This window comes from Lichenostomus cassidix, chromosome 12 (assembly GCF_008360975.1).
Source record: "Lichenostomus cassidix isolate B80296 chromosome 12, HeHo_3.0, whole genome shotgun sequence".
Classification (NCBI taxonomy): Eukaryota; Metazoa; Chordata; class Aves; order Passeriformes; family Meliphagidae; genus Lichenostomus; species Lichenostomus cassidix.
Genome location: NC_139493.1, coordinates 1,400,183 through 1,428,172, shown reverse-complemented (window position 1 = coordinate 1,428,172; position 27,990 = coordinate 1,400,183). Strand labels below are relative to the sequence as shown.

Sequence of the window (27,990 nt, the reverse complement as noted above, 5' to 3'; positions counted from 1 at the left end):
CTTGTTACAGCTGGAACAGCACAAATTTCCTGCAGCCTCTCTTGCAAGGCTGTGAGAGTGCCATTAAAACTGGCATTAGGCACAGAATAACTGCAAATGTTCCTTTAGGGCTGTCCCCTCCTCTGGTATAATCAATTGCTCTTGGCACTGGCATATCTAAAATAAATAAATTGTGGGGTAATGGTTGTATTTGTCCAGGGAGCACAATTGCTTTTTCAGCAGTGGGATTGTGCTGAGCCCATGAAAGCCAGGAATGGGGAGAGTGAAAATCCTCCTGGAATCCTCCTGTCCAGAACTTCCAGGGACTTGTGGTGGTCATGTCCTGTGTGTGGTCAGTGCCATGTGGAGGGAAGTGTCCCCTCCCCAGCCAGGGGACACACACAGATGCTCTGCCTGACGTGTCCAGGAGCAAACCTGTTCTCCTCAGTCCCTGTGCTCTCCCTGTGCTTTGAACTCAAGATAAATGTGCCAAGGCTGGCAGATTTTTACTGCCTCCGCTTCTGGATTCTCCTGCTGAAGAAAATAATCAAAAATTACTCCTGTAGAGGTCTGATTTTTGGGAGGATTGGTGTGGTCAGCTGTTGGTGACAGCATTTTTTAGAAACAGGTTTTCAAGCTGGGTACTTGGGAACTTTGCTCTTGAAAACCTTCCAGTTCTACTTTTCCCTTCACATTTCCCAGTTGTCCTCAACAAAGGTGGAAAATACTCCACTGGTGGTGGCTGATCACTTAGTGTTTGGTGCCAATAACTGGAGTAATTTTGTTAGTCCCTTGTGAGGAGACTATAAACAGCTTTGAAGCTCAGTCAGGGTAGCAATTGAGGCTGTATCCTGGAAAGTGTTGCAGGAATTTGCTTGTTCATCCCTGAGCCTGGCTTTGGTCAATGGTCTGAGATTATTTTTTTTTCCTTTTGCCAAGAAAAAAAATCTCTAATGGAAGTCAATAGTTTTGACCTTCACATTCCCTTGGTTCAGCTGTGATGAACATCTGCCTCTTTGAAAAGAAAAAAGTATTCCCCCTCACAGCCTGGAAAAAAATGTGAATGCCATTGCAGAAAGGGTTAATTTGGAATTTTTTTTGTTGGCTTAGATAGCTTTTGCTTTAGGCTGTATTAATTCAGAGCTGAGCTTAACTTTGAGGGATGAAAAGTTTTTTGGTCTAAAGTTGGTAGTTATCATCCAAGTCAGGAAATGGGAAAAAGTTGTATTTCCAGTGCTGCTAATTCAGTCACTCTCTGCATATTTCTGTATGTTTTGTGGCATATATCTTAAAATAGGTAGCAGTGTTTTTCTGTCCACTTATCAGGAAGGAATGGGAACAGGCTGTGTAACATGCAGTGGCTGAAGGACTTGGCGTTTAACAAGCAACCTGGAGCCAAAGGGTTTTGATGTGCACCCAGATTTGATTCTGGAGGAGCTGAGACCCTTTTACCTGCATATCAGCTTGGACTGTTATCTCTTGGTTTCCCTGAATTTGTTTTGAATTGTACCAGGGGTACAGATTTCCAGGGATAGAATATCTGTAATGTGTGTTGACTTAATAATGATGAAAGTTATTGTTATTCCCAGCAGCACAGATCCTATGGGAGTGAGGAGAGAGGGCTGGTTGGACCTTTTCAAAAGAAAAGTGTCTTGGTTGCCCTTTCATAGCTGCAGACATCACCTTTTAGATCTCCATGAATCTGTCCTTGTTGAGCTCCAGCCTTGCTTAACAATCTGATCCTTATGCTCTTGGTAAACAAGATAATGTCCAGGGAAAGGGAATTTTTATCCCTGCACAGTGGCAGGGCTGTGCTCTGTAATAAGCAGAATTTCCTGCTGCTCAGTTGTCCTGCTCTTAGACCACTTAGATCCTCCTTGGGTGTGATGGAGAGAGGGTGAAGGGTTTTGAGTTCTTTTTCCCTGATCTGTGGGAGTGTGGGCTGGCAGGGCTCACAGTCCTGCCAGGAGGAGCAGCTTGGTGCTCCTGCTGTTTGAAACCTCAAGCACAGGAGCTGCTTGGGCCTTTTGAACTCAGTGATCAAAAAGCAGGGTTTGGGAGGATCTCCAGAAAAACCAGTAAATGGCCTTAGAAATGGTAGCTTTGAAAATCTGTTCTGTTGGGGCTTTTGTTTGGGCTCACGTTGTCTCTTTGTTGCTGTGACAGATTGAAGCTCACCTTTTTTCTATATTTATTTAAATGACAGGTGGGTTCTGTGTCATTCGGACTTGGGGCTTTAGAAAAAATAAAGTTCTTAATACAACATTCAGTGTCTGTCTCCTCAGTGTTCCACTTAAGCCATCTATTTTAAACCCAGGATTGAAGTATTGCTGATTTCACAGGGATCTGGATCCTGATAAAGCATTCAAGCATCGAAATAAAGCATTGGAAAAATCTTTATGTTCTTACATGCAAAGTCTGTTGTCAGCCATACCGAGTGGGTCTTCACCTAGTTCTGGTTTTGGGCCTGCAGGTGTGAGCAGGAGGCTGCTGGTGTCATGTCAAAATACTGATGTGACCAAAAACTGTTGGCATGAATCAGGTCAATATTTTGAATTGAGGTGTGAATTCCACCACAAAGGAGAACCTTTAAAGGTTGCTTAAACCTACCTTTAATTCTGGCAAAGAAATGTGATTTAGTTCCAAATATGCCTTAAACTGAAGCAGTTCCCTCTGGCAGGTGGGGTGCAATGGGTTGGTACAGCTGGACTGAAATGCAGCATCCTCTGGGATGAATGCCTGCCTGTGAAGCAATCCCTCATGGAATGGGTTGCCAGTAGCTGCTTGTTTTTCCCTGGTTTGTTTTTCCAAGCAAGCACTCTGGAGTGCTGGGTTTTTTTTGATACCTGAAATTCCACTGCAAGAACTTGCTCAGTTTTCCAAACAAACAAATAATCAAAGGCAAAGGGTCCTGTTACTGTAACCTCTGGTAGCTGCACCAAGGAATGCTGCCTGATTCATGTTGTGCTTTATTCTTTATTCTTTATTCTTTCTTCCAGGGGCAGTAAGCCAGAGATGACTGACAAGATGTCGAGCTTCCTTCATATTGGAGATATTTGTTCTCTCTATGCAGAGGGCTCAACAAATGGATTTATTAGCACTTTGGGGTAAGGGCAGCTGTTCTCTTGTATTAAAAACACCGTGAGAAGGACTAGCAGAGCTCAGCTAGCTCTCCTGAGCCTGATCCTGGGGAACGCTGGGTATAGCAAGGGAGCTTTATGGATAGATTTGGCCTAAAGTTAATATGGCAGGATAGATTTTGGGAGGCTGGAGAGCATATCAATGGCTGGTGGTGTGGTTTTATGTCCTTGGTGGGGAGGAGGAACCTTGTCAAGTGAAGGTGTGGGTAGGGGGAATGAATGCAATCCAATGATTTCCATGTTGCTGTCTGTCCCGTGTCCATCCGTGTGTCCAGTCCTGTCCCTCCCTGCCCCCTGCTCCAGTCAGGGATGGATAGACCCCAGCGCACTCTGCTGACTGCACAAAAGGATGTAGCACAGGCAATGGAAGTAGTTTAAAAGAGGTATATATCTAAAAAAAAAAAAGAAAAAATCTAACCAAATCCCCAAGCCAAATGGTTTAAACACCACCAACTCACCACTACGACTAGTTCTGCCATAAAATTGAAGTTTAATCTGAGGTTTCTCCTACAAACACCTGTTCTTCTCCAGTCAAAGGAGAACATGGTTTGACCCTCGTGCTTTGCCAGAGCTCTGGAGCTGCGGTGGGAGCTGTGCCATGCTGGCTCCTGCCCTGGTGTGCTTCCCACAGATCCCCTTTCTGCTGCCTCCCCCAAGGACACAGAGCAGGTGCCCCGGAGCAGGGAGAAGTGAATGCTACTCCATTAACCAAAAGAAGTAGCTTTTCACGTGGGGAAAGGAAGAGCTGGCAGAGCGCACCATGGAATTGAACGCAGCTCTGAGGAGGGCCAGGCAGTGTTTGATCCTGCTGAGGAGGATGCTCTCCACACACCAGGAGCTGGCAGAGGAGCTGGGTGCTGCTTGGGGAGGAGCCCTTGCAGGGTGAGAAGCTCCAGGAGCACTTTTCCCCCTCTCCCCAAAGGTGTGAGGAGTGCGAGGGCGGGAGCAGCGTGTGCCACAGGGCTGTGGGAGCTGCGCCAGCACGGGGCTGTGCTGCCAGAGTGAGGGGTTTGCACACAACCTGCTCTTTCTCATTTCCAGTAGCCCTAAGGGCCTCAGGGTGGGTACAGTCACAGCACATTTTTTTGATGCCTACAGCCCAGATTCATGTGATAAGTGGAGCTCCCAAGCAGGGTACAGAGACAGCATCCTGGTAAGTGTCCTCGGCAGGAATCGATGGGCTGGAATCTCACCTGAGTGACTCCAAACTAACTTGTAGGTTTAGTCCTCTAGCTATTAGGATTCTGGAAAATAAGGGGGCAGAGAAGGAAGCAGACACTGAAGATGCACCATGATCTATTATAGGAAAGAGAAGAAAATATGGGATGCTGCCAGAAAGGAAAGAAGGTATGATAAAAGCAAGGGATGTAGTAAGTAGGGTTGGTTGAATAGTATTTGGCGAATGTATTTGACAAATTTCCCAGGTCCTCGTCAAATATGACACGTGCACTCTGCAGCCCTGGATCAGCTGTGGAACGGGCCAAATACTATCTGCTGAACACTGGCAACGTGAATTATCCTATACATCTGGCTATTGTTTTTCTTCCCAGTCCTGAAGCGAGTTTGGCAGTAAATAATTCCAGACCAAGTAGAAAGTTGTAATGTCATGTGGAATCCCAAACGGTGCATGATGAACAGTATGCAGTGGCTGTGGCTTCTGATGGCATTGCTGAGCAGATATTTTTCACCATGGGTAGTTCTTTTGGACATTACAGGCCCCAAGCACGTGTATTTCCTAGGCTTGATGAGATGTTCTCATGGCAGAGAGACCTAAAGACCTCCCAGTGTTCACCCCTCCTCTTTGATTTGCTTAGTGCTGTTTTAAGGTAACTGCATTATATAATGGCCACATATCTTCTGAGCCTAATTTAAGCCAGAATTCCTAATTGCTATGAGAAACATGAAATGCATTATCATCTTAATAAGCCTTTATAATCGAATTAGTTTTGTGCCATATTTAATTTAGTCTTTGTCCTGGAGAAAATTAAAGCAGCAGAGGAAAGATTTGGTGTAATTGTCCTCTAGACCATGTGGAGTTTTGACAGTCTGATGTCATAACGATGTGTAATGACTTGTTATGTGGTTACTGAAGGTTGAGGAGCAGATACCACTCTACATTCTAATGCTGTCCTAAATCTCTGAAGAGTGTTCTTATTTAATATTCCCATGACACATTGCTTAATCAGGACTTTACTCTTGCTGTTTCCCAAACTCAGTGCTGTCATCATGATGATTACTGATGTACAAGATATCCTCTTTCGTGTTTTTCACCCTGTAAAATTTTTCTCTTACCAGTTTGGGAAGTTCCTCTTTACTTTCAACTTAATCTCAGATGAGAGGGATGTATTGCACTGAGATAATCTGTGTGGGATGATCAGAGTAACCTATTTTCTTGATCGTTTTTGGCCCTTTGTTCACCAGAAGCAGGTGCTTCAGCTCAAATGTTAATACCATTCATGTTGGAGCACCTATATGTATAAATAGTACCAAGTAGGGAGAAAATCCATGGGGAAAAAGCAATTCACTCTGAATGTTTGCATATGCAAATTTTAGATGCATAGAACTGTTGAGCCCACTTAGTTTCTCTGATCTCTTAATTTTCATGCACTTCCTTATTTTCTCTAATTGTTGTCTCAAGATGCTCCCTGCATGTGACCAGCCTCTGCAAGGAACAACTCTCATATTCTAGGTCTCAGTCTTTCTCAAGTTGATTCTGCATGAGAATGGACCTCTCAAACCTCTGACCTTGGAGTTTTACTTTCTACGTTTGTGTAGAAAGCCTCTTTGACAGATTGCTTTTAAGGGGCCAAATTGAGTCATTTAGGATCAAATCCAACCCCAAAGTCTTTGGTTACAGGTGCAATTTTCCAATTTGGAAGTGGTGTTTGGTAAAAATGCAATTCCACCTCGATCCACAGCCTGCCCAGGCAGAGCAGTGAGAACAGGTGCTTCTTACATTTCCTTCATTCTGTGGGATTTCAATTGACCCTGAGTGGTTTTAGAGGGACAGAAAGCTGTCCTGGCATTCCCTGTTGGAATCTCTTGGGTTTACTTGTCCAGCTCACTCCCTTCCTGGCAGAACAGGAGGAGGTTGGCTCAATCCCTTGACTCACCTTGTGTTTGGCTGGTGAGCAGGAAGGTACTTTTGTGCCTTCTTTTCTCTCTGGAGTCAATTTTTATTGTGGCAGTGACTGTTTCTGCCATTTCTTAATGCTTGAGGGATCCCAGGGTCAGTGTCCAGTTTGCACAGTTGTCATGTTTTCCTGTTCTCCATTCATACAAACCCATTTGCAGCTTGACTCAAATCTGTCCAAGAGGCAGGACCTGTCCTGAGGCTGTCTGTCACCTCCCTAGAATATGGGCTGTTCTGTCTGCACCTCGAGCAGGGGACAGAAAGACGATGCAGAACACAGGAGCAATGACTTATTTATTGTCCCACCTACCAGGAGCATAGCTCTGGGCAACAGTAAAAATTAGCTGCATGCTTCTTAGAAAGATCTGGCATAAGTTGGCATTTGGGGAATGTCTTCTGCTGAAGTGGCCACTCGGATGAAATATTGCAAGTGAACGACTTTGGTTTTGTTGACGAGGATGTAAGGGACTGCAGGGGGATGGAATCTCACTTCACTGCTCATTTCTTTGCAGCCTTGTGGATGATCGGTGTGTTGTACAGCCAGAAGCAGGTGATCTTAACAACCCACCCAAAAAATTCAGAGGTAAGTTGGTCAGACAGCTCCTTACCCTTCTGCTTAGAAATGATTCTTCATTTTGTGCAGTGATGTGTAACGATTTCTGACCTCTCTGATTTCTGAAGCATGTTTTAGTGTCATCTCTTTCCATGGAGGACAGCTCAGGAGGAAAAAATGTGTGTTGAATGTCTGTGGGATTGTGGTGGTTTAACCTGAGTCAGTCCCACCTGGTGGGATGGGGGAGAGAATTGGGTGAGGAAAAGAGAAAACTGACAGTTTAGTAGATAAAGGAAAAGCTTCACACACAAGCAAAGCAAGAAATTAATTTCCTGTGGGCAGGCAGGTGTTGGACCAAGACAAATGCCATTGCTCCAGATGCCCCCAGCTCTATATCCTGGTGGGATGCCCTATGGTCTGGGGTGTCCCTGGGGTCAGCTGTGCCCCCCAGCTCCTTGTGCACCCCCAGCCCTTGCAGGTGGCATGAGGAGCAGAGATCTGCGCAGCAATAACTGAAACATCCCTGTGTTATCAACAGTTTCAGCACAAATCCAGAATGTGGCTCTACCAGCCACTGCAAAGAAAATTAACTCTGTCCCAGCCAAACCCAGGAACTGAGAAGAAAGCTTTGTGAGGGGATGGGGTTGAGGTTGTTAATTGTTTGCCTTTCAGATCTATCCAAACTTCCAGGATACCTGGAAATTTCATTTCTTTTTCTCCATTCTATCATACATCCTTTTTAATTACCCAACACCAAACCTGTTTCAGAGAGGAGGCAAATAAAAAGGAGCAACTGTTTGCCACAGCTATTGTTGTCTGACCTAATTTGATATGAGCTACCTTGGGCTTTGCTTTCATTCTGCCAGGAAACTTATGCTCAGTGATAAGAAATTAGTGCTGTGGCTTTGCAGTTTGGCAAGGGCTGACGTGGTCAAGAAGGGCCTCAGACAGGAAGAGAAGCACTAACTGGGATTTTCTTTCTAAAGACCTTGAATTTTTTCTCATCCCTGGGTTGCATCTTTTACCCAAAGGATAACTCAACCAAATATTCTACAATTTTGATCTGGATTGTATTGTCTCAGATGTAGCAGCAACTGTGGGTCTTGTTTCTTTGAGTGAATATTGTTTCCTTGGTTATGCTTTGCCTTTATCAGGGCCTCAGAATGACCACAATTCTGTTCAGGTTTGGCCAGAACTGCAGGTGATTGCCTTTGAAAATCATGTGCCATCTATACTGTCAGTTTTGCTGTCATTTGGGTGGGTTTGGGGTTTTTTGCCATGACATGATGTCTCATATAATGAAACTCTCCTTTTAAAATACTGCTGAAGTCTGTGAGTTCTTGTTGGTTTTTCTCCCTTTTTCCTGGAAAACTGAAGAGCTGATAATTGAAACACTGAAGAGGCAACCTGGGGAAGTTTCAGCATTGAGTGTTAAGCTCTCCAAAACAGAGCAATGTTATGTGAAGCAGAGCTTTGACTCGAGGCATTCTTGATTTTAAAATCGTATGAAAGAATAAAGCCAGATTTGACTGAGACTGCTGGGTGCAGAAGGAGGAGGAGGGAGAGAGGGAGAGAGAGAAAAGAATGAGAAAAAGGCAGCTCTTGCTAGCACAGTTTAGGAACTGCAAGTACAGAGAGACATTTGTCTGACATAAAACACCATGGTTAGACATTGTAAATGTTCTCATATTACTTATAATTTATACAGGGAGAAAGAATGGTGTGAACCTTTTCCAACCTTTGTAGTTACTTCAGTAAAGCTTTCATGGGGTAGTTTATGCTTAATGGTAAATGGCAACAAAAGTAATAAAATTTTAGCAGGCTTTTCTGTTATTTATACACATACTTGGTAAGTGTAGTCTGAGATAAAATGCTTTCCATGATAAATATGTTCAGAAGAGAGAATAGTGAAGTTTATCTCCCCATCTTCACCAGAAATGGAAAAGACCCCATTTTATGAGGAGGTTAGATGGGGCTGGGAGTAACGTGGTGTAGGGGGAAAGTGTCCCTGTCCATGGGATGAGTTTTGAGGTCACTTCCATCCTAAAACATTCTGTGGATCATGTTGGTCATCACAGCAGCTAAGGCCTGAGAAGTGGGATCAGGCACTGATAAATGAGAAGGAATGTTTGAAAATCTGCCTGGAGTGAGAACAGAATTAATCAAATGCAAGTCACTTGCATTATACTCCTACAGAGGACTGCAAAATCATTTCTCTGGCTTGGTGACCTGGTTTATGTCCCTGTGCTCCAGGGTGTCCAGATCCAGGTCAGGGCCATCTGAAGTCCCCTCTGGGAGGCACACTGAGCCTGTGACCTTTGGCCAGGCTTGAGGATCTTATTTTTGGTATCGTTTTAAAGAAGTGTCATTGTGAGCTTCTCAGAGCAGACCTGTCTTCTGTGGGCAGACGTTAAACAGTTGTAAATATAAATTTCATGCTTAATCAACATCAAGAGAGATCTCTAGAAGCAAGATTGACTGCTTCGATATGCATACGTGACTCCCAAGAAAATTCAGGGTGAAACTCAAGCCTATATATCCAGAATGAACCCATCCTGCTTTTTTTCCTAACCACAGGTGTTTCAGGTTGTAAAAAGTCATGTTTTGATGGCTATATTAAATTACTGGTATCTTGTGGAAGCAGCAAGGCCCTGCTCTAGAGGGTGGGGGATTTTCTTTCCACTTCAGCTCCTTGCCATGCAGCAGAGCTGCTGTGCACCATCCCTGTGCCTGGAGAGAGGGATGTGACAGCAGTGCCTCAATGTGAGTGTGTTCTGTCACCAAACACTGCTAACCTGCTCGTGGTGTGAAAATAGCCCTGCCTGAGCAACGTGTTCCTAAAAACAGCCACTTGCCAGCTGAAACGGAGGTGGGGTTTGTGTGCTGGGAAATCACTGCTTGGGAAAAGATCAGCCTGGAGTTGTCCTGAGGCAAACAGAGCGAGGGAAGTGGATGTGTGTGGTGGGACAGGAGGATGTGCAGCAGCAGGGATGGAGTTGGAGCCACAGAGCCTTGCAGGCTGCGGGGAGGGAAGCGAGCAGAGGGATCCTGAGGACAGCAGGACTCGTTTTGTTGACAAAAGTTGTGGAAAAAGGAGGCTGACAGATGGAGCTGGTGGTGGGGGAGCCCTGGGAGGGGTGAGGTGCAAGAGGCAGCTGAGAGTCAGAGGGGGTGGTGTTCAGGGTTGGAGTGTGGAGTAAAAGTGTAAGTGAGATGTTAAAAAAGAAAAGAGAAAAAGGAATTCCAGGGTTATTAGATGGAAAGAACTCCAGCACTTCACTTTTTTCCAACTCCAGAGGAAGTTAGTGCAGCACTCTCAAGTTCCTGTGAGTGTTTACCTGCAGTTACTTCATGTGATAAATGCTGTGATGCCTCTAAGTCATTTAAATACTCATTTGATCACTTGAAGGTGTGAAGGTTGCTTCTTTTTCTTACTTTTTTTCTGTCCCAATCAGGATTTCATAGCACCTGAGGTCAGTGGTTTGAGGTTGGATGGTAATTATGGTCTAGGATATTTCAGTGGATTTTTTTTATTCTGGCTTTGTGTCCACTTTGAATATGGTGGTTTGGGTGTGTTTGGGTTTCTTTTTTCAAGTACAGTGTCTCTCTGGCCCTTTGTGCTTTCAGCTCCAAATAATTCAAAAGTCCTCTAAAACTGCCTTGCAAAATGTGAAGACAGAAGAGTATGTTCATTAGGGTGTTTCTTTTTAAAAATGTTAACATGAAAATTCTTGCAAAAGAGTTTTTTTACTTAACTGTTGTAAACATACTGTGTACAGATGAGATTCCTGGAAGAAATCAGACATGTACGAGTCTCCAAAAAAAGGAAGTGTGACAGTTCCTTGGTTATCTGCACTTCTTTGAACAAAAAATACATTTAATTTTTTTTATTAAGCTGGAACCACTGCTCTAATTGCCATCTTTGAGTGTGACTAAAGAGTGGCTACAAGTGAATTTCCTTTTAACATGCATGGATTGATGTGGGGACTGTGAGCTGGAGCTGATCATCAGCTGGGCTCAAGCCCCACATTTCACTGGAAATGATTCCTGCTGAAAGGCACAGAGAGATCCCTGTTCTGCAATCAAACTCAGAGCTGCCCGTGGTGGTGGAGCTGCAGCAGAGCCTGGGGCTGGCAATTCTGTGCTGGAGCTGCTGTTGTGTGCTCTATTAGGGAGTTTGCCTGTGCATTTCAGAGGTTTATTTGTGTTCATTTGTACTGCAGCGTAGCCAAATGTGTTTGTTTAATGCAAGACACTGCTACTACAGCAAAACAGTCTGTCTGACAGCCTTCTCAGGAAATTCCTTACAGCTCTTTATTTGGGATGCAGAGCTGTCTGCCAGGCTTCCAGCAGCTCTGCAATAGCTGCTGGAAACTCTGGCAAAAAGGGCACTCACTGGGTTAATTTGTCCAGCAGCTCCCTCCTTCCAGAACATTGTTTTAGTAGTTGCTGGGCAACACGCTTTTTTTGGCAAGATGTTCAAGGAATGAACCCATATCTTAGACTTAAAATACCCTCATGGCGAAGCAGGAGAGGAGTAGTTCAGATTGTGTTTGTTCTTGTGATCCTAATCCCCGGTGTGCTGCTGTGAGTGCAGCCTGTGCAGGTGCTGGGGGCCAGCTCTGGGGGGCTCAGCCTGGAGCTGCAGCTTCAGCTGAGGTGGGAGGAACCCCCTGGGCAGCTGCAGTTTATAAATGTGTGGGTAGGAAAGCTATATTTAGTGTGAATCATGGAATGGATTGGGTTGGAAGGGTTAAAGTTCATTTCATACCATTCCACATCTTCCACTGTCCCAGGTTGCTCCAAGCCCTGTCCAGCCTGGCCTTGGACACTGCCAGGGATGCAGGGGCAGCCACAGCTTCTCTGGGCACCCTGTGCCAGGGCCTGCCCATCCTCACAGCCAGGAATTCCTTCCCAATATCCAGCCACAGTTTTGATGGATATTCTTGAGTTATCCCTGTGCTCAGCATCAGTGAGGTCAATGTGCTTCTCCCCAGCAGAAGTGTTTTATGTTTTGCCCATCAGAGCTTTGCCTTTGGTCATCTGAAGTCTCCCCACTCCTGCTTTATGTTACATGAAGGAAACTCCATATGGAGGAAAAATATGAAGGAAATCTGTGATTCATGCAGGTCTGATGGAGGCTCAGGAATTCTGTTGCACACATACACATTATTTACCCTTATTTAGCCAGGGCAAGCTTGTTTATGGTTTAGCATCAGGGCTGAGATTAAGGGATTCTTTCAGTTGAAGGGTCACATACACAGCTTGCCCAAACACTTCTGAAAATTAAAAAACAAGCTAAAACAAATAACCAGGTGCCTGTCTGTTAGTTTTGGAAGAATCTGAGCAGCACATAGAGTGCCCTTTGTAGGCTGTGAGGTGGTTCAGTGCCACCCCTGTGCTCATCACGAGCTTTCTGTGGGATCAGCCCTGAGCTTCCTTGTTCAGCTTCCAGTAAGTGGGCAGCCTTGAGTCCTGGTGCTCTCCATGCACACTGCTCCAGATCTGCTGTGGTGATGACAGCAGCTCTTTAACTTGGATGTGAAATAGCCTGAATTGTTTGACTCTCTCAGCTCAGCTGGAGTGGGTGTTTTGCAGAAGGTTGAGCTCATCTACCTGGAATGGTGGGGAAGAGGATGGGACAGACCTGAGCTGCACAGCCAAGTTTGGGCTTTTTTTCCTTTTGAACACAGAGTTTCTATTGCTGCTGAAATGCTGGGATGCATTAATTATTAAGATGCCTGGATTCCTTTAAGGAATATTTAAACAAGAGTCTAAATATGACTTCTTTTTTTCACTCTGATATTAGCAGTTCAAATAGCAGGATTTGTTTTTCATGCAGGAAGCAGAACTTTGGGGAGTGCCTGAGTGCTGAGGCCAAAGCCTTCTTGCAGAGAAATCCATCACTTGCAATTGAAACTCCTTTCCAGTTTTGAGATGTCCAAGTCAGATTAAAATGCCTGTGCTGAATACCAGAAGTAGAAAGTGGAGCATAATAGTGAATACCCACTTAGCAATTTCTGTTTACAGCCAAGCACCACAAAAAGAAAAAAATGATGCCTTTTACCCCCTTTTAAAAAAGAGCAAAAATCAAAAGAAGTCTAAAATCAAAATAAACTTTTAGGTTGTTTGAGGGAAGAGAAAAATGATAAAAACACAGTCTAATGTTGTGCCTATAATTTTTTTTTATTCAAAATTGGTGCACTGAGCATTTTGAGTAAAAACAAAATCTTTCAATCTTGCTGAATTAGGATACAGTTAAATCGAAAATACACTTTGCTGCCTTGATGAGGAATCTTTCAGTATTTATAGAACTGCACTAGAAAACTGCCAACTGCTTGTATGCATTTGAATTCGCTGCCCTTTATAAGATGAAGAAATCCTGAATCCTGTCTCTGAATTGTGAAACTTTAGCCCACTGCAGCCTACGTGCAAGCAGATGTTGGGGACAATTGTCACTGCAGCATTTAGGTCTCTTTAAAAAAACTGGGAAGTTGGAAGTGTTGCTTTTCCACACAGACAAGTTTGTGTTGTATCTGCTAAGGCTTGGGACATGCTGATCAGGGTGCATGCAGGAATCAAAGGCAAGGTTGGTTAGGTTTTTCATCATGGAGAGTGAATTGGAAAGCTGTTTTTATTTCATTTCCCACATCCCTTGCAGTGCTTCCTCACTGGCTTTCGAAGCCACACAAGTTTGTGGTGCAGTCAGTAAATATTTGTGATGAAGATCCAGGATATCCCAAAGACTTTCTGAGTCTGTGGCGCTTTGTTGCCCAGAGAAGCTGTGGCTGTCCCTGGATCCCTGGCAGTGTCCCAGGCCAGGTTGGACATTGGAGCAGCCTGGGACAGTGGAAGGTGTCCCTGCCATGGCTGGGGTGGCACTGGATGGGATTTAAAGTCCTTCCAACCCCAACCCTTTTGGAATTCTGTGTTGATGTGCTTAGCAGAGATAGTGAATTAACAACTGGCTAAATAATTATTGGTTTAATCCAGGTGGTTTAACGTATTTATTTCTGTGTCCCAAGATCAATGGGAGGCTCTGTGTGACAAAGCTGTCACAGGGCTGTGAGCCACAGGCTGCAGAGATTTGCTGGGTTGTGTTTTCCTGCTGCTCTGTGCCCTGAGTCCTGTGGCCAAACAGCTGCCTGCCAGCTCCTGGGTTTCGAGTGCTTTCATCTGGGATGTTTGCATGGAGATGAAGGCAAAGCAAAGCCCCTTTGAAACAGCAAGTGCCATTAATATGCATAACTGGAACGCTGTGTGAAACCCAATCTGGTGGTTCAGGTACAGCAGAAGGAGAGGGATTTATTTGAACTCCTGGTGAGAAGTTTGATTTGTGCACTTTGTCCATCTGCAAATGTGGGTGGCAGTTCTGTCTTGAGTTCTGTGTGGGATAAGGGGGGTTGACTGTGCCCTAAAGTTGAAGAAATAAGGAAAATGCTGTTTTGAATGTTTGTTCTTTCTCAACTCTTGCAGGTCTGAGCTTTTTCCCCTCTGGAAAGCTCAGGGTATTTCAGGTAGGATCGAGGAAGGGATTGCCAAAAAGCTGAGCTATTAAGTAGAGCAGTTCTGTTAATAAACCTGGTCCCAACCTTGTAGACAAAAGAATACTGTGGCTTTGTTGCCATAGTTTCAGTGCAAAATCTGACCTTAGCTACAATAACATTCGGTTAGAAAGAACTAGCTAATCAGTTTTCTAAAATTAGTGTGTTCCTTAGTACATAAGCCAGTATGAACAGGATATTTAATGAAATATTATACTTAGTCACAAGAGCCCAAGGGAGTGAAATGCCTTGATGAATTGTGGGGGTGGGGTGACATTGGTGCCTATCTTTTAATATAGCAAAGTTATTAAGATTTGTGGCTTGCTTAATATTTAGAGTGGCTCAAGTGTTGTATTCTTCTGTGCACCCCATCTCTTTTGCTCAGCTCCTTTTGAAGGCTCTCAGAGTGTTCTGTGAGCTGGGAAGATTGAGGTGCTGGGGAATCTCATCAATCCCAAGTGCTTCCAGAGGACCTTGAGGTAAACTTCAGGGTGGGTGTTGTGCTTTCTGCCAGCACAGCCTGAGTGCTCTGCAGAAGGAGTTTCACTCGCTTAGAAGGATGCAGGCAGATGGAGAATGTCATAAATCCTGTGGAAAAAATCTCCTGTGTGTGAGGGCAGAAGTCTCCCAGGTACTGGGAACATCTTGAGCTGTACACTGATGATCTAAAGCACTGAGAGACTAAAGGGAGAGGCTCAGGTAGGGCCCTGGGTGAGATTCCATCCAACTGTGGTAATGTAGAGCCAAAGATTTGTTTCTCTGCAGTACAGGAGCTGTGATGAATTACTGTTTTCTTATGTGCAAGTTGGTTATTTGGGTATAAATATAAAAAATACAAAATAGGCAAGTTTGAGGTGGGAGGCTGGGTGAGCTGTCAGTTCTCCACTTCTGTTTGAATTGGAGTTCTCTGGAGCTGTGTTCACTTACTGTTGGGTGCTTGAGATACCCAAATACATGGGAAAAGGATTTAGACAAGGATCATGGAAATCATGCTTCCCAGTTTGCTGGGAACTTTTGGAATTTGCTAGCCAGAGTGAGTTACCAGTGGATCATCACCTCTGTGACAGGGCTTTGCATTTAAAGTTAAAAGTGCCATTAATCAGCCAAAAGCTACTGTAGTTCACTTAAAGGCATTCCTAGGACTGAGCTGTGGCCTGTGCTGGATGTGTGGAAGCACAGACATTTGGTGCCAAACACACTCAGGTTTGGTGCAGAAAAGCATTTTCAGCTTGCAAGTGCTGACACTTGCAGGGCTCAGCTTCAGGCACATCCTCTTGGCTCCCCTTGGCTCGATGATTCCTGATGAGCACCCAGGGGAGGTGTGATCCATGCTCCTGGATCATCCTGTTCACATTTAGATTAGCATCTTGATGCTGCAGGAATTTTGTTTTTCAGCTTGCCTTCCCCAGTAAGCTTTAGGGAGCCACGCCTGGCCTCAAGCTTTTCCCCCTTGACATTTCTCTGTGGCCAGGTGTGATTTCCTCTCAGCCCTTGACTTCCTGTGGTCATGAGGTGTTTGGTTTTTCAGAGGGAGCAGATGAATGTACTGTAACACCCCTGGGGAGCTCCTCTGTGTCAAAATCTTCAGAGAGTCTCATCTGTATCATCTCCCTTCTCTTGTTTTTAAGACACAGTGAAGTTCTGTGCTGCTTGCAGTAGCAGGAAGCTATACTAAAAACTTAAATAATTTAACTTAAAAAATAAGGCTTTTTACTTTGAACTGAGTTACAATTCAAAAATATTTTCAGATTAGGTTATTTACTTAGGAAGACAAGAGATAAATACGCTAAATAGTCGTATCAAGGAGGCCTTACAGGTGCTGTGTCCAAGTGCCACAGGGCAGTCATTAGTCCAAGAGGAACCCAACCCAGAAGTTAAATAACTTCACTTCTGATTTTTCTGGGCAGCCTGTTCTTCACTGAGCAGGAGCCCTGACTGCAGTGCTGGTGTCCAGGGAAGTAGAGCTGTGAGTATTTGTGCTTGAGAGCAGTCAGAAGGAAAGTGCTGAGGCTGCCAGCATTGCCAGCCATAAAAATGTGCTGCTGGGGAAGGCAGACCTTGCCAGGTGCTTCCAGCAAACAGCCTGTGCCACTCACATCTTCTCCCTTCCCACAGTGCTGCTGCTGGAGGTGGAATACTCTGTCCTTCTCCTGCAGGGTCTGGATTCACCCTGCAAGATGAAGTATAGTACTTAATGTGTCAACACTGAGTGTGACTCCTCTCCTTCCATCCCCACTGCAGTTCTAGCACCTCCAGCTGCATTTTTCACATTGCTGGGTGGAGCTCAAGGTGCCAGTGCTGATCTGCCAAGCTCCTGGTGATTTGGGGCCTGAGTGTGTAAAAACCTCCAGTCTTTCCTGCCTGACTTGAAAGTTTGTGATCCAAACTCCAGGAAACAAGTGAGCTGTTGGTGAAGGTTCTTGTTTCTGAAAACTGCTTTGCATTTTTTTGCAGCCATTTGCTGCTTTGAGGTCAGTCTTGAAAAGCACCTTCCAGGATCTTCAGGAATAAACTGGAAAATGTCTGTTTGTTTCCTTGCTTGGCAACTGGCTGGCTGGGGGTAGGGAGCTGCAAAAAATGCTGGATTAGCTTTAGTAGCCCCTGACAAATGTGTAAAAGAAGCCTTATGTCTCACATGAGTGTGGAAACACCAGAATAGCCATTGCAGATTGACACTGAGCGCAGTGTTCCTCGAAAATTTTATTCTAATGAACAACTATTCAGTCAGAGAGGGACTTATGTGTTAGGGCTAACACTTCTTCATTCCTAATTTGTGAAAATAGTCAGCACTGAGCCCTCAGTGTTGGCAATTATCATCTGTTTTGATTATGTAACGCACAGAAGTTCAATGAAAACATAACTCCTTGTGTTGTGGTTGAAGAGCCTTTCTGTAGCTCTCAGTGAGATGTTCAGAGGAAAAAATCTCCTGCAAGCTCTCCTGACAGCAGAGAAACCATGACAGTGCTGAAAACACTGCCACAGGATCCTCCCCTGCCTGAACCAGAACAAATTATCCCTGAGCTGGGTTTTACTGCGGATACAGAGAGCTGTGCTATGCAGAAGCAATCTGGTAGCACTTAGACCTTGCATTTAGTGAATGTCAACCCTTTTATTTGTCGAGGTTAAAAATTACACAGGGAAAAAATAAACACAGAACTTGCAGGCATGAGGAAGTGAGGGAGCTGGATGAGGGAGCAGCCATCCTGAAAAGGAAAAAATCTGAGCTAGAGCTACAAAAATGCTTTCCCTCCCCTTTGGAGCTGCATGTGATCCCCAGCCAGCACCAGTTGGCTTTGGCCAGCCCTGGGGCAGAGGTTTGGGCTGCTGGTGGCCCAGCACTCTCTGGGACTCAGGCCAAAGGGGCTGGTTTGGGTTGGGGATTCCAGTGCACAGCTGCTCGTGCTGCCATAAAGCTGTGTTTTATTGTCAGAGGAAGGGGAATAAATCTCAGCATTATTAGGATGTAACCAGCACCAGTGTGGATGGAGGGAGAGCTCAGTCCCTCTGCAAACCTCTGAAAGGGAGAACAGCACCAGAGAGAGCTCAGCTGGGTGTGGGCATTGGTGCTTTCCCAAACTCCTCCCAAAAGCAGGAATTGCAGTGCTGATCTGGCAAATGCTCCATCACTGCAGGCTCAGAGCTTGGATTTAGCAGCACCAAAGGCCTCAAAGAAAGGACCAGGTGGTGGATCTGGGATGTTGGCTGCTCACAAATGGCTTCAGCACAGAGCCCTTCTCAGCCACAGCATTTTGATGTACATTTAACTGGATATTTATGGCAAATGCATCCAGGTGCCTTTGACCTCTTGCTCATGGTTTATCAGTATTGAGCAAGGAGGCTTTTTGGAGCAGACATGTTTGTGCAACTTTGCTGGGGGTTGTGTTGACTTACTTTGTTCTGTCCTTCAAAAGTGCATTTTCCTTTTTGATTAAAAGCAAATCATGTCCCATACTCAGGTGATTGCCACAAAAACTGATCAGAACTTGAGGTCCTGTAAGAATAACTCAATCACTGCATTTTCATGGGAAATAAGATTGTGTCTTTGCTGTAGGAACATTTGGCAGTGGAATGGGATGGTGGCTCTGTGCCCTTTGTGTGCTCCATAGGGAGAATAATCTTTCCCTGCTGCAAAGTGCATCCTCTCTAAATAGGAATGGCAGCACCCTCTGAGCTCCTGCCTTAGGGATTGGGGTAAATCTGAAGGCAATATAGATCTTACAAATAACGTTCTTGGTTGGCATTGACAAGCTTTAAAATAAGTGAAGAATTTCTATCCTCCCACTCCCTGTCAGGCAGATGGCCTTGGTCATGAAGAATGACAATGAGGAGAAGATCCTTCAAATATGATCTATAAGATTTAATCCCAAATATAATTTTTTCCATATGCAGCCTGTCATGTGCTGAAAGTTTTTGTGTTCTGTGAAAATTTGGGAAACTTGACAGATGAGAATTCTGTGTTGAGATGAAAATTTGCCTGCGGAGAGCTCTGGGGTTTAACAGCTTATTTGTATTACAGTCTCCTTACAGGTTCATTTATCTTTCTATATGTATATATACACAAACATTGCAGGAGAAAGGAGCACAGTATATAGAGATGATTTAATATTTAATTATAGCAGCTTATGCTATGAATATCCTCTAATATTTCCCATCAGCTTCTTTGAATCTTAATATTACAGTTGACATTTGATTTGTAATCTTTGTCTGATGCACGAATAACTTAGAGGATGTTTTCCTGTTTATTATTTAATATTTAGGTGCAGTTACCTTGAAAGATCAGAAGGCATCAGCACAGCTGCTCAGTGTTCCCAATCCTCAGTGCTGAGCAATATTAGGAGGACCTTGAAGGCAGAGGAGGAGCAGGGAGAGCTGTGAAGGGAACAAATGGAATTAATTAGTTCTTTGCCTCTGTGGAGTGTTTGACTGAGGGGAAGCCCTGCAGCTGTGCTGAGGCTGAGCTGTTCCAGGGTGTGTTTGCAGAGGGGTGGCACAATTCCCTGGGCTGCCTGTGCACCCACTAAATGGGGAGAGGGAGTTGTGTAAGGGTGGGAAGGAAAACCTCAGCAAGGTTTGGAGGTGTGGAGTGCATATGGGGATCTTATTCTTCAGACTGAGTGGTAAAACTAAGTGTTCAGAGTTGAACAGGTGAAAATATTCTGTTCTTGCAACTTCTCCATGAATCCCTTACTGAGAAAGAATACGAAAATATCCAAGTTTTTCATTTTCTGAAATACAGCAGAAAAAAGAAGCGTAACCCAAAACCTCAGAGAAAAAGTGAAGTTCTTGGAGGGTAAAAAAAGCCCAGAAAAATTGGTTCTAGTTTTCAGACACTTTCCAGGGACAGGGGATTTTTCTGTGCAGCAATTCTTTCAGCTTTCTGTGCTGTTTTCATGCTGATGGCTGCATACATTTGTACTGTGCTGAGGCTCTTGTGATCCTTCACCAAGGTTTGTTCCTGCCTAAAACCAGGCAGGGATTGAGGGGAGCTGTCTGCATCTCACACTGAATTAATTCCACCTTACTGTACTTTGTGTTCCCTCCAGGTATTTCCAATGTTTACTTTTTTCTGTTCTCTTTCTTGTACCTTTTCTGTGCAGAAACTACAGGATTTGCCTGTCTGCTCTGGGGTTTTAGAAGTCTGGTGAGCCTGCTCCTTGCTCTGATGTTTAATGCAGGATTGAAGTTAAATATTGTGTTGGGAACTAGATATCAAAGTATTCAAAAATAAAAGGGAAAAAAGTGTGAAGTGAAGAAGCTGCAGCCTTCGACTGAAAAAACTCAGGAACTTTAAAAGAAAAAACTTTTATCTGTCAGAGATTTTGAAGTGATTGTCACTTAATGTTCCTTCCTTCGAGTTCCTGGTTGGAGGCTCATTTCAGAAAACCACAATGACTCAGCTACTTTGAATATCTGCTCTGTGGCGCGTGTTGGAAGCTCCCAGAGCTTCTCCCGCCTCCAAACGTGGTTTTTATTGGTGCAGAATTCACTGGCAGTATCTTGTGCACTGTGCTAATTTAAACTGTGCTTCCAATATTTAGATTTTTAAAGTGTAAAGGCATAGTGCCCTGATACTGTAAGTAGCAAGGAGAACATTTGTTTATAAATATTTATTATTTTGCAAGTGTAAAGGTAAGCTTATCTAGATTTTTGTTCCAGATAAATGTACAACACTCAGTGTTCTCGAGGGCAAGGCTTGCCTTGTGCTGTGTTTTATGTCCTTTTTTTATGTTTTTGTTTTATGTCCTCAGGCTCTTTGGGAAGGATGTGGGGAGAGCTGTTTCTGGACAGAGCTTTGCTGAATCAGGCAGGTGCCCTAGTGAGAGCTGTGGAATGTATCAAAAGGAATTTTGGGGCAAATGCTGTGTAAATAGACCCAAACCAGAGCTAGTGGATTGTACAGGAAGGAACCACGTGGCTGTGGTTAGGATGCAATAACCTTTCTAACCCTGTTTAACAGAAGCCTGAGGATGGTAGGAGTAGATGAGAGGGACTGGATGTTTGTGATGATTGGAAAAGTGTCCAGTGGAATAACCTTTCCTCAGACGTGGATCCACAGGAGTTCTTAAACCATCTGTGATGGATTTTGACAGGCAGTGTCCTGTGAGGGTTTGCTGTGCCCCACCAGCTGCCAGGTTGGGTTTTTGGGGCTCACATGGAGCCAGTCCAACCTCTGGGCTGGAATTCACCCACTGACTGAGTTGCTGAGGTGCTGCCCTTGCTGTGCAGCAGTTCCTGGAGCCTGAGCTGTGCGAGGGCTGAGCACAGCAATCATCTCGTGCTCCTCTCTCCCCATTTCCCTGTGTGCATGGCAGTGTTGCCATGGAGGAGAGCGTGGGGTGCGAGTGGGCAGGAGCAGCTGCCTGGGGGCCACGCTGGGAGCAGGGGGGAGGATGCTCCAGCAGGGCTGCTCCTGCAGGAAACCCTGGGAAATCCTGCTGGCCAGGGCTGCCAGCATTCCTTGGGGAAACGTTTGGAGTTTTTGGGCAATGCTGGAGCTTCTCAGTGAGGAAAATGGCTTTTCCTGCACTGCTTGGGAGGGAAGAGGTTAAGACCTCATGGACCCTGGGATTTAGTTGAGTTCCTTGTCCATCCTCTGTGCATATAAACCAGTTCTGCCCCTTAGAGGATGTGCAGAACAACCCTGTGACTTCTTCAAAAGTCCTTTGCAAATTTTCAATCTCTGTTACTTCTTGAAAAGCCCTCTGCAAATTTTCAATCTAGCAAAAGGGTGTTCTGATGGTGAGCTGACGGATCCATCTGCTCCCATCACAGTGGGTTTATCAACAGTTTCAGTTTAAATATTTTTAGTGGAAAAGTTGATTTGTGTATGTAACAGGCATATGGCTTGAGGCTTCTACTCAGCAGCTGTTTTTGTTGGGTGTATTTATTAGTAAAAGTACCATGCAGGGTGTTCGATAAGAAAATCTTGTTTTCTGGGTGAGGTTGGGGTGTTGGAAGTCACTCAGAATCCCTCGAGAGCAGGCTGGAAGCTTTCTCAATTTAGCGGTCATTTGTGTCCCCAAACGTGGGACACAGTGTCTGAGAGTGTGGGCAAGCTGATGACAACTTTCCAGACATGTTATATCAAAGAGATGGAGATCATGTGCATGGAAATTCTAACACTTGGCAGTGTCTGTAGTAGTGCGAGCTCAGGGCTGGAATAGCAAATGTGTTCCACCCCAGTCTGCAGCTCTGTTCTATCCCTGCTCTGACCTGCTGTCACACTTCCAGCCTCAATATTGCCTAGGAAAAAAAATGGGATTATTCTCACCATGTCGTGGAAGTGTTTTGGCTCAGAAGCTGCTCTGCAGTGCACGTGATTCTCCAGCAGCTCGTCTGTTTCTCCTCAAATACTGAGTTTCTGTAGTGTTTTTAACCATCCTTTCAATGGCTGCACCTTGTAAAAAAAGCCTTCAAAGCTTTTTGAATGAGCAAGAAGGGAAATCTGCACAGTGGAAGTTCTGCCACAGGGTACCAGTGACCATTTCAGCTCATTAATGGTTCTCTGTTTCTACAAGAGCTGAAGATCATGGCAATACAATTCACTGAGTCTGTGCCAGCCAATGTCTTTTGTTTATACCCATAATCCTTTAAGAAGTTTTTCATTTCACTTAATGTGCAGTATTCTGAGCGCTCTTTAATAAAAAATAATGGATTTATTCTGCAAATCCCTGAGGTGCAGTTTGTGCACTTGAGTGATGGCAAAGTAGCAGACTTTTCACTGTGCAAAGAGAAGGCATTGTCGGTGTCTTGAAGTTCACCTTTTAAAAGTCCAGAGACTTGGCAGACAAATTTACTCTACTGCTTCTCGTGGCTTCCTCTTCACAACATCTTAGTAAAATGGGAAATCCATGTGGAAAGTCCCAAGTGCTCCTCCAGATCTAAAAGCTCAGGAAATGGCAGATAATCAGCTTTTCACATCTTTTTCACGTAGATTTTTTTTTATGTAACGTCTGTATCTTCAGATGTCTCACGGGAAGGTTTTGTTCTGCATGCACCATTTATCTTTGAATAAGATTCCAATATTTCACCAGGACAGTTGGCACTTCCCATGATGGAGCCTTTGGATAACATCAGTTGTCTGGGTTTCATTTGGGATTTGCTGAAATAGTTGCTATTTCCGAATCTATTTTTTGAGTGTCTCTAATAGCAAGGACGTTTGCAATCCAGATTTCATAACTTGTCTCTGGTTTATCATACGGGAGTTGCTGGTTGGATTCAGAGGCTGACAGTCTTGTTTTTCCAAAGGTTGGAATTGTTGTGGGTAAAAATTTTCCCTGGGATCTAAAGGTGAGTAACATAGTCCAGCGCTACCTCATGCTGCTGCAATTTTTCTCTGGAGTCATAAATCTGAGAAGCATTGTTTTCAACCTCCTCTGTGGGAGAGCTGGCAGGGGCTGGTGAGTTGAACCCTCGGGAGCTCAGGGTGCCAAGGGCTGGATTTTAGGGCTTGGAAGCAACAAGTGGCAGTGCAGGGGTGAAGTGGCACCACTCAGGTGTCACTGCTGGTCAAGTTCAATTTACAGCAGAGCCAGACAGCTCCAGGAGCTTTGGGGATTCTCCATCCTGGCTGTGAAACCACCACGGTTGCCTCCTAAATTTGAGTGTGGCTGCCTTACCCTCATGTCCCCACCAAAGGGAGTTTCACCTCCTGCTCTGTGCTTCCATTGAACTCTCTGTAAATTGATATTATCAAAGCTGTGGGATAAAATCAGGGGTTTTTTTGGTTGCTTCTCCTCTTTCTGAATGCCAAGGTTTTGTGTAGAAATGGAAAATTAATCTGAAACCTGATGAAATGAACATGAAACCTGAAATCCTGAAAATCGAGGCATAAAACAGATGCAGATCTGGAAATAGAGACTGGACCACCAGACACAACCAGAAAACAGTTCTAATGCAATTACGATACAAATAATAATTGGAAGTAAAGACAGTGATGGAAATGGAAATAAATGGAGGGGAACAGAAAGGAACAGACAGTGTTGAAAGAAGATTTCAGTTAATTTTCCTGAACTTGGAAGGTTATTTCTGCTTTGAGGCTACTGACAGGGGTGGTATTGGTGAGCCAAGACGACTGTTTTTGCTGACTCTGGGTGGATGTGCATGCAGGATGTCTTCAGTGATGCAGCTGGAGTTATTAAATAATTCTCCCAGCCCATCCATCACTTCTGAAATCCAGCTTTCTCCCTCCCTGATTCATGTGTTAGCACTGTGGCAGTAATGCAGCTTGAACGATGGCTGAAAACGGTGAAAATACCTAATTATTGTTCTTTGTGGAAAAGGGAGGTTTTAACTAGCTGCAGCACAAAGCAGCTTGAATACATTTATTTTCTGTAGAGTTTTCTGACAGGCAGACAGGATGTCTGTGGTGGTGACAGTGGCCATGCCTGGAGGGGCATGTCCTTTTTGACAACCCAAATGCCTTCATTGCACTCTCACCACAAGGATTAATTAAGGAGTAATAACATCAGTGCTGCAGTGATAGATAAAGGTTTGATTGTCACTTTTTCCCTCCTATTTTCCAGCTACAGGTGTGGCAGGTGAGCTCAGCTTTGGCTGCTGCAGCTGCTGTGACAGAGGAGTGAGAAGCCTCATTTTCAGAATGTTTTTTTTTAGGTTGTTTTTGTCTCTAGCATTGCAGGGGAAAAAGGGAGGCTTTGCCATATGCATGTGTAGCACCTAACCCCAAACTTCTTTGCTTCGTAGTTGGACATGGAGTTAAATAAATGAAACTGGTGGTTTTCTTTGCAGGTGTGTTTTAACTCCCTGGTTTATCCCATGAAGTTTTGGCGTTCCTGTGGGCTCTTACAGCCTCTTCTCCAGGGATACAATCAGCTGTGATAAACCAAGGAGTCAGAGAAGCTGCTCTGTCTGTTGGAAAATAGACACCAAGTTAACAGAGTGTTTATTTCTGCAGAAGGCTCACACTGGGAGCGTGTGTGAAACACCCCTAAGATGGATGATAGTGTGTTCTTCTTCTTTTGCTGGAAGACAAGGTAGTAGAGCAGGCAGAAATAAATTGAATTACAGCCATGCATCTAAAAAGGAGAGAAGGAAACAGCAGCTCAGTTGAAGCTGAAAAGGATCAGTTTCTCTTTAGCAGCTCGGTGTTGTGCTCCTGGAGCAGCACCTTGGCAGCTGAGAGGTGTCCCTGTGGGACACACGGAGCATCCCCAGCTCTGGGATTCTCTCTGCAGGCTCTCTGTGTTTCAGGTGGTCACAGGTGCCCCATGGTGTCTGTCTGACACAATCCCTGGGCTTTGCCTGTTCCCAGTGGCTCCCTGCAGTGCCAGCCCCAAGCAGCCCCATGCTGCCGGTGGGATGAGCCCTCCAGCCTTGCTGTGCTTCCTCTGCCGGTCGGGAATGTCTGTTCCATCAGCCCTGCAGCCCGGCGGGGCTGGCGGGTTCCTTCCATCCCTGCTGCAGCTGTGCTGTCCCGGCTCCAGCGGCGCTCTCTGCTGCCTTGGCTCCCGGCGCTCACTTCCCTTATTTGGTAACGCGCAGCTCCCGAGCTGTTCCTGGAAGGGGCTGTTTTACTAGTTTAGGGACTATTTTCCACTTTCATTTTTGATCTCCAAAGCCATGGATTGTGTTTCAGCAGCGCTGCTGGCACAGCTTAACTCTTAAGTGCTGTCAGACTGGAATATTGTGCTCTTTAGAAGTGCTTGGCTGTTCCGCTCTCTGCTTTGCTGCTGCAGAGGCAATATATGGCAGCACTTGTGTTTACGGGGTATATACACCTTGTCAGCGTAACCTGCTTATTAAAATGACTTCCAGAGTGCAGCCTTCAGTGCTAGGATTACGTTCTGAAGGCCAGATTTTAATTAGCTGCATGATTTGTTGGCGTTTCCCGTGCTGCGTTCCTGGGAAGGGAAGCGGCGCCCAGCGCCGGAGAGAGCTTGGACAGATTGAGCTGCATCACTTGATAGGCCTCAGCAGAGCATCTCTGGGGCCCTGCCAAGAGGATGGGGACTGTTTAAAGTGCAGAGAGGGAGAGGCCTTCGGGAGGTGAAACACTCAAGCCCAGGAACAGAAAGCAAGGAATAAAACTTTCAGGCTCGGAGCAGATAGAGGCAGTGATGTTTTGCTGGGTTTGCCTGGGAATGCAGCACAGCTGGACAGCAGGACTGTGCCCTGTTCAGCTCCAGAGTGGTGCTTTCCTCTAGTTAAGGCAGGCCTGGGTGTTTTGCAGTTGTCTTTGCTTTATTAAGGCAGTTTCTGGAAGGCTGAACATCTGTGGCAGCTCACAGCTCCTGGGTGCTGCCCACGTCTGCCCACGCCGTTGGTCACAGCTGGCTGTGCTCTGTGAGCTCTGCAGAGGAGACACCAGCTTGGGAATTCACTCCAGATCTGTCAGAGATGCTCTCAGTTGGCTGCATCCAGGGAGGAGGAGGATGGGCACATGGCAGTGCCATAGGGAAGGATCCACAGTGTGGGCATCGTGGTTAGAAACGGAGTTGTCCATGCTGTGCTGTGACAAAAAGTGCAATTGCTGCCTTGGAAAATGTATAAAAGGAAACATTGCCAAAAATCATAGTAATTATTTTTTCCAGTTTTGCTTCGTGGCAGAGCCTCAAGTGAAGTTTCTTGTTTAATACAGCACCTCATGCTTCCAGAAAGGTACAGAGAAAATCCAGGAAGGAAATGAGCAGGAACACCACTGACCAGTCTTGCATCTGGGTAGCTGTGGGACAGAGGGACAGAGGACCTGCAGATAATGCTGGGAGAGGGAGAAGTTCTCTTCTGCCATGTCCATGTGGCGAGGGAAGGAAATCATGGCATGAAATTGTAAAAATAAATAGGTTAGAAATAGTGGAGCACTGGAAGGGATCGCTTCAGGTGTTAGATCAAGAATGGAGCTAATTGTGCCTTGGAAGGGAGGGATGAGCCAAGGAACTTCTCCAAGGGGCTGCCAGCCCTGTGAACCTGGATTTGGAATTCTGCAGGAGGGCAGCACCTGGTGCAGAAGGAAAGAAACAAAAAAGCATTTCAGGCAAGGGATCCCAAGTGCTTCATTAGCGTAAGAAAAATTGAAGGGCTGAATTCAATTTTATTATTTCTCCCATTCTTCCAACCAAGACCTCAATAATATTATCAAATATTTATTTAATGTCCCTACATATTTTTTGGCAATGCATTTTTTTCTTTAAGCCAAATCCATTTAAGACCTGAAAATGGAGTTGCTTTATTGAACAGCTGAAAAATTTGCCATTTCTCTTGTGTGATGCTGTGGTGGTTCATTCCTGGTGACACAGACACTAAACGTTTTTAAATGGAAATGGCTTTTATTATGCTGTTCACTCAGCTCTGTCTAATAGCACAACAGTATTCTTTCCATGCTGGTCAACACTGATGCTTCCAGAGGGAGTTTGAAATTTGATCTTCCTTGTTCTTCCTGTGCTCAGACTGTCCAAGCTTTCCCTGCCTCCTGCCCCCACTTCCTGCCCCGTTTTCAGCAGGAGCTTTCATCCGGAAAAGCAGGAACAAGTGAAGAAGCAAATGTGAGAATGAAATCCTCAGGGGTGAGCAGCCAAAATGAAATGAAATTTGGCCAGGAAATAAATATGCTTTGGTTTGCTGCTGGGGTAAAATGTAGACTGAAGAGACCCCAAGATGCTGAGGAAGGAATGTTACAGGGTTCCTCTCCTGAGAGCTGTTAGTGTCTCACGGGGAGATTTGTCATGGAAACTGTCAAAAGGGAGAGAGGGAATGGCTTCCTGGGTCAAGGATCCAGCTCAGGCTGGGACAAAGGCTGGAGCCACAACAATTTACTTAAAATTGCTTTTGCAGCTCTTACAACATTAGTTTGCTGAATCCCCTTCATATAAAATATAAATTCTTATCCTTGCAGTGAGTAAAAGTTGATTTTCTGTGCTTGTGAGGGAGAGAAGGATGGCCTTTCAGTTTGTCCAGGTGGCCTCTTGTTCAGGGTTTCTTTTCGTGCTGAACCTCAGATGGAGCTGAGCTAAGACAGCAGGAACACTCAGTGTTTCTGAGCCCAGCAGCTTCCTGGGACCTTGGGTTCACTCAAATTAATGTGTGCAGCTGGGAACCTCTCTTGAGCTATTTCCTTCTCTTTTCCCCTCTCCTCAACAGGAAGAGGTTTTTTCCCTGACTTGCATCTGTTACTCACCAGGAGCC

The 27,990-nt window shown here is 45.0% G+C and overlaps 1 protein-coding gene across 11 annotated transcripts in view; it reads left to right on the top strand.

The window, feature by feature from the left end:
- The window catches only part of ITPR1 (inositol 1,4,5-trisphosphate receptor type 1), a 147,234-nt gene that overhangs the window by 4,333 nt on the left and 114,911 nt on the right, over positions 1–27,990 (top strand). For 7 of the 11 annotated variants that reach the window (XM_085072233.1, XM_085072232.1, XM_085072231.1 and 4 more), the window contains exons 2-3: positions 2,979–3,086; positions 6,765–6,835. In XM_085072233.1, coding sequence (XP_084928359.1) covers positions 2,979–3,086; positions 6,765–6,835 — 179 coding nt within the window. Of the gene's footprint in view, positions 1–2,978; positions 3,087–4,424; positions 4,467–6,764; positions 6,836–27,990 lie in introns of all 11 variants that reach the window. The other 4 variants (XM_085072227.1, XM_085072229.1, XM_085072234.1 and 1 more) reach the window with 1 other exon arrangement.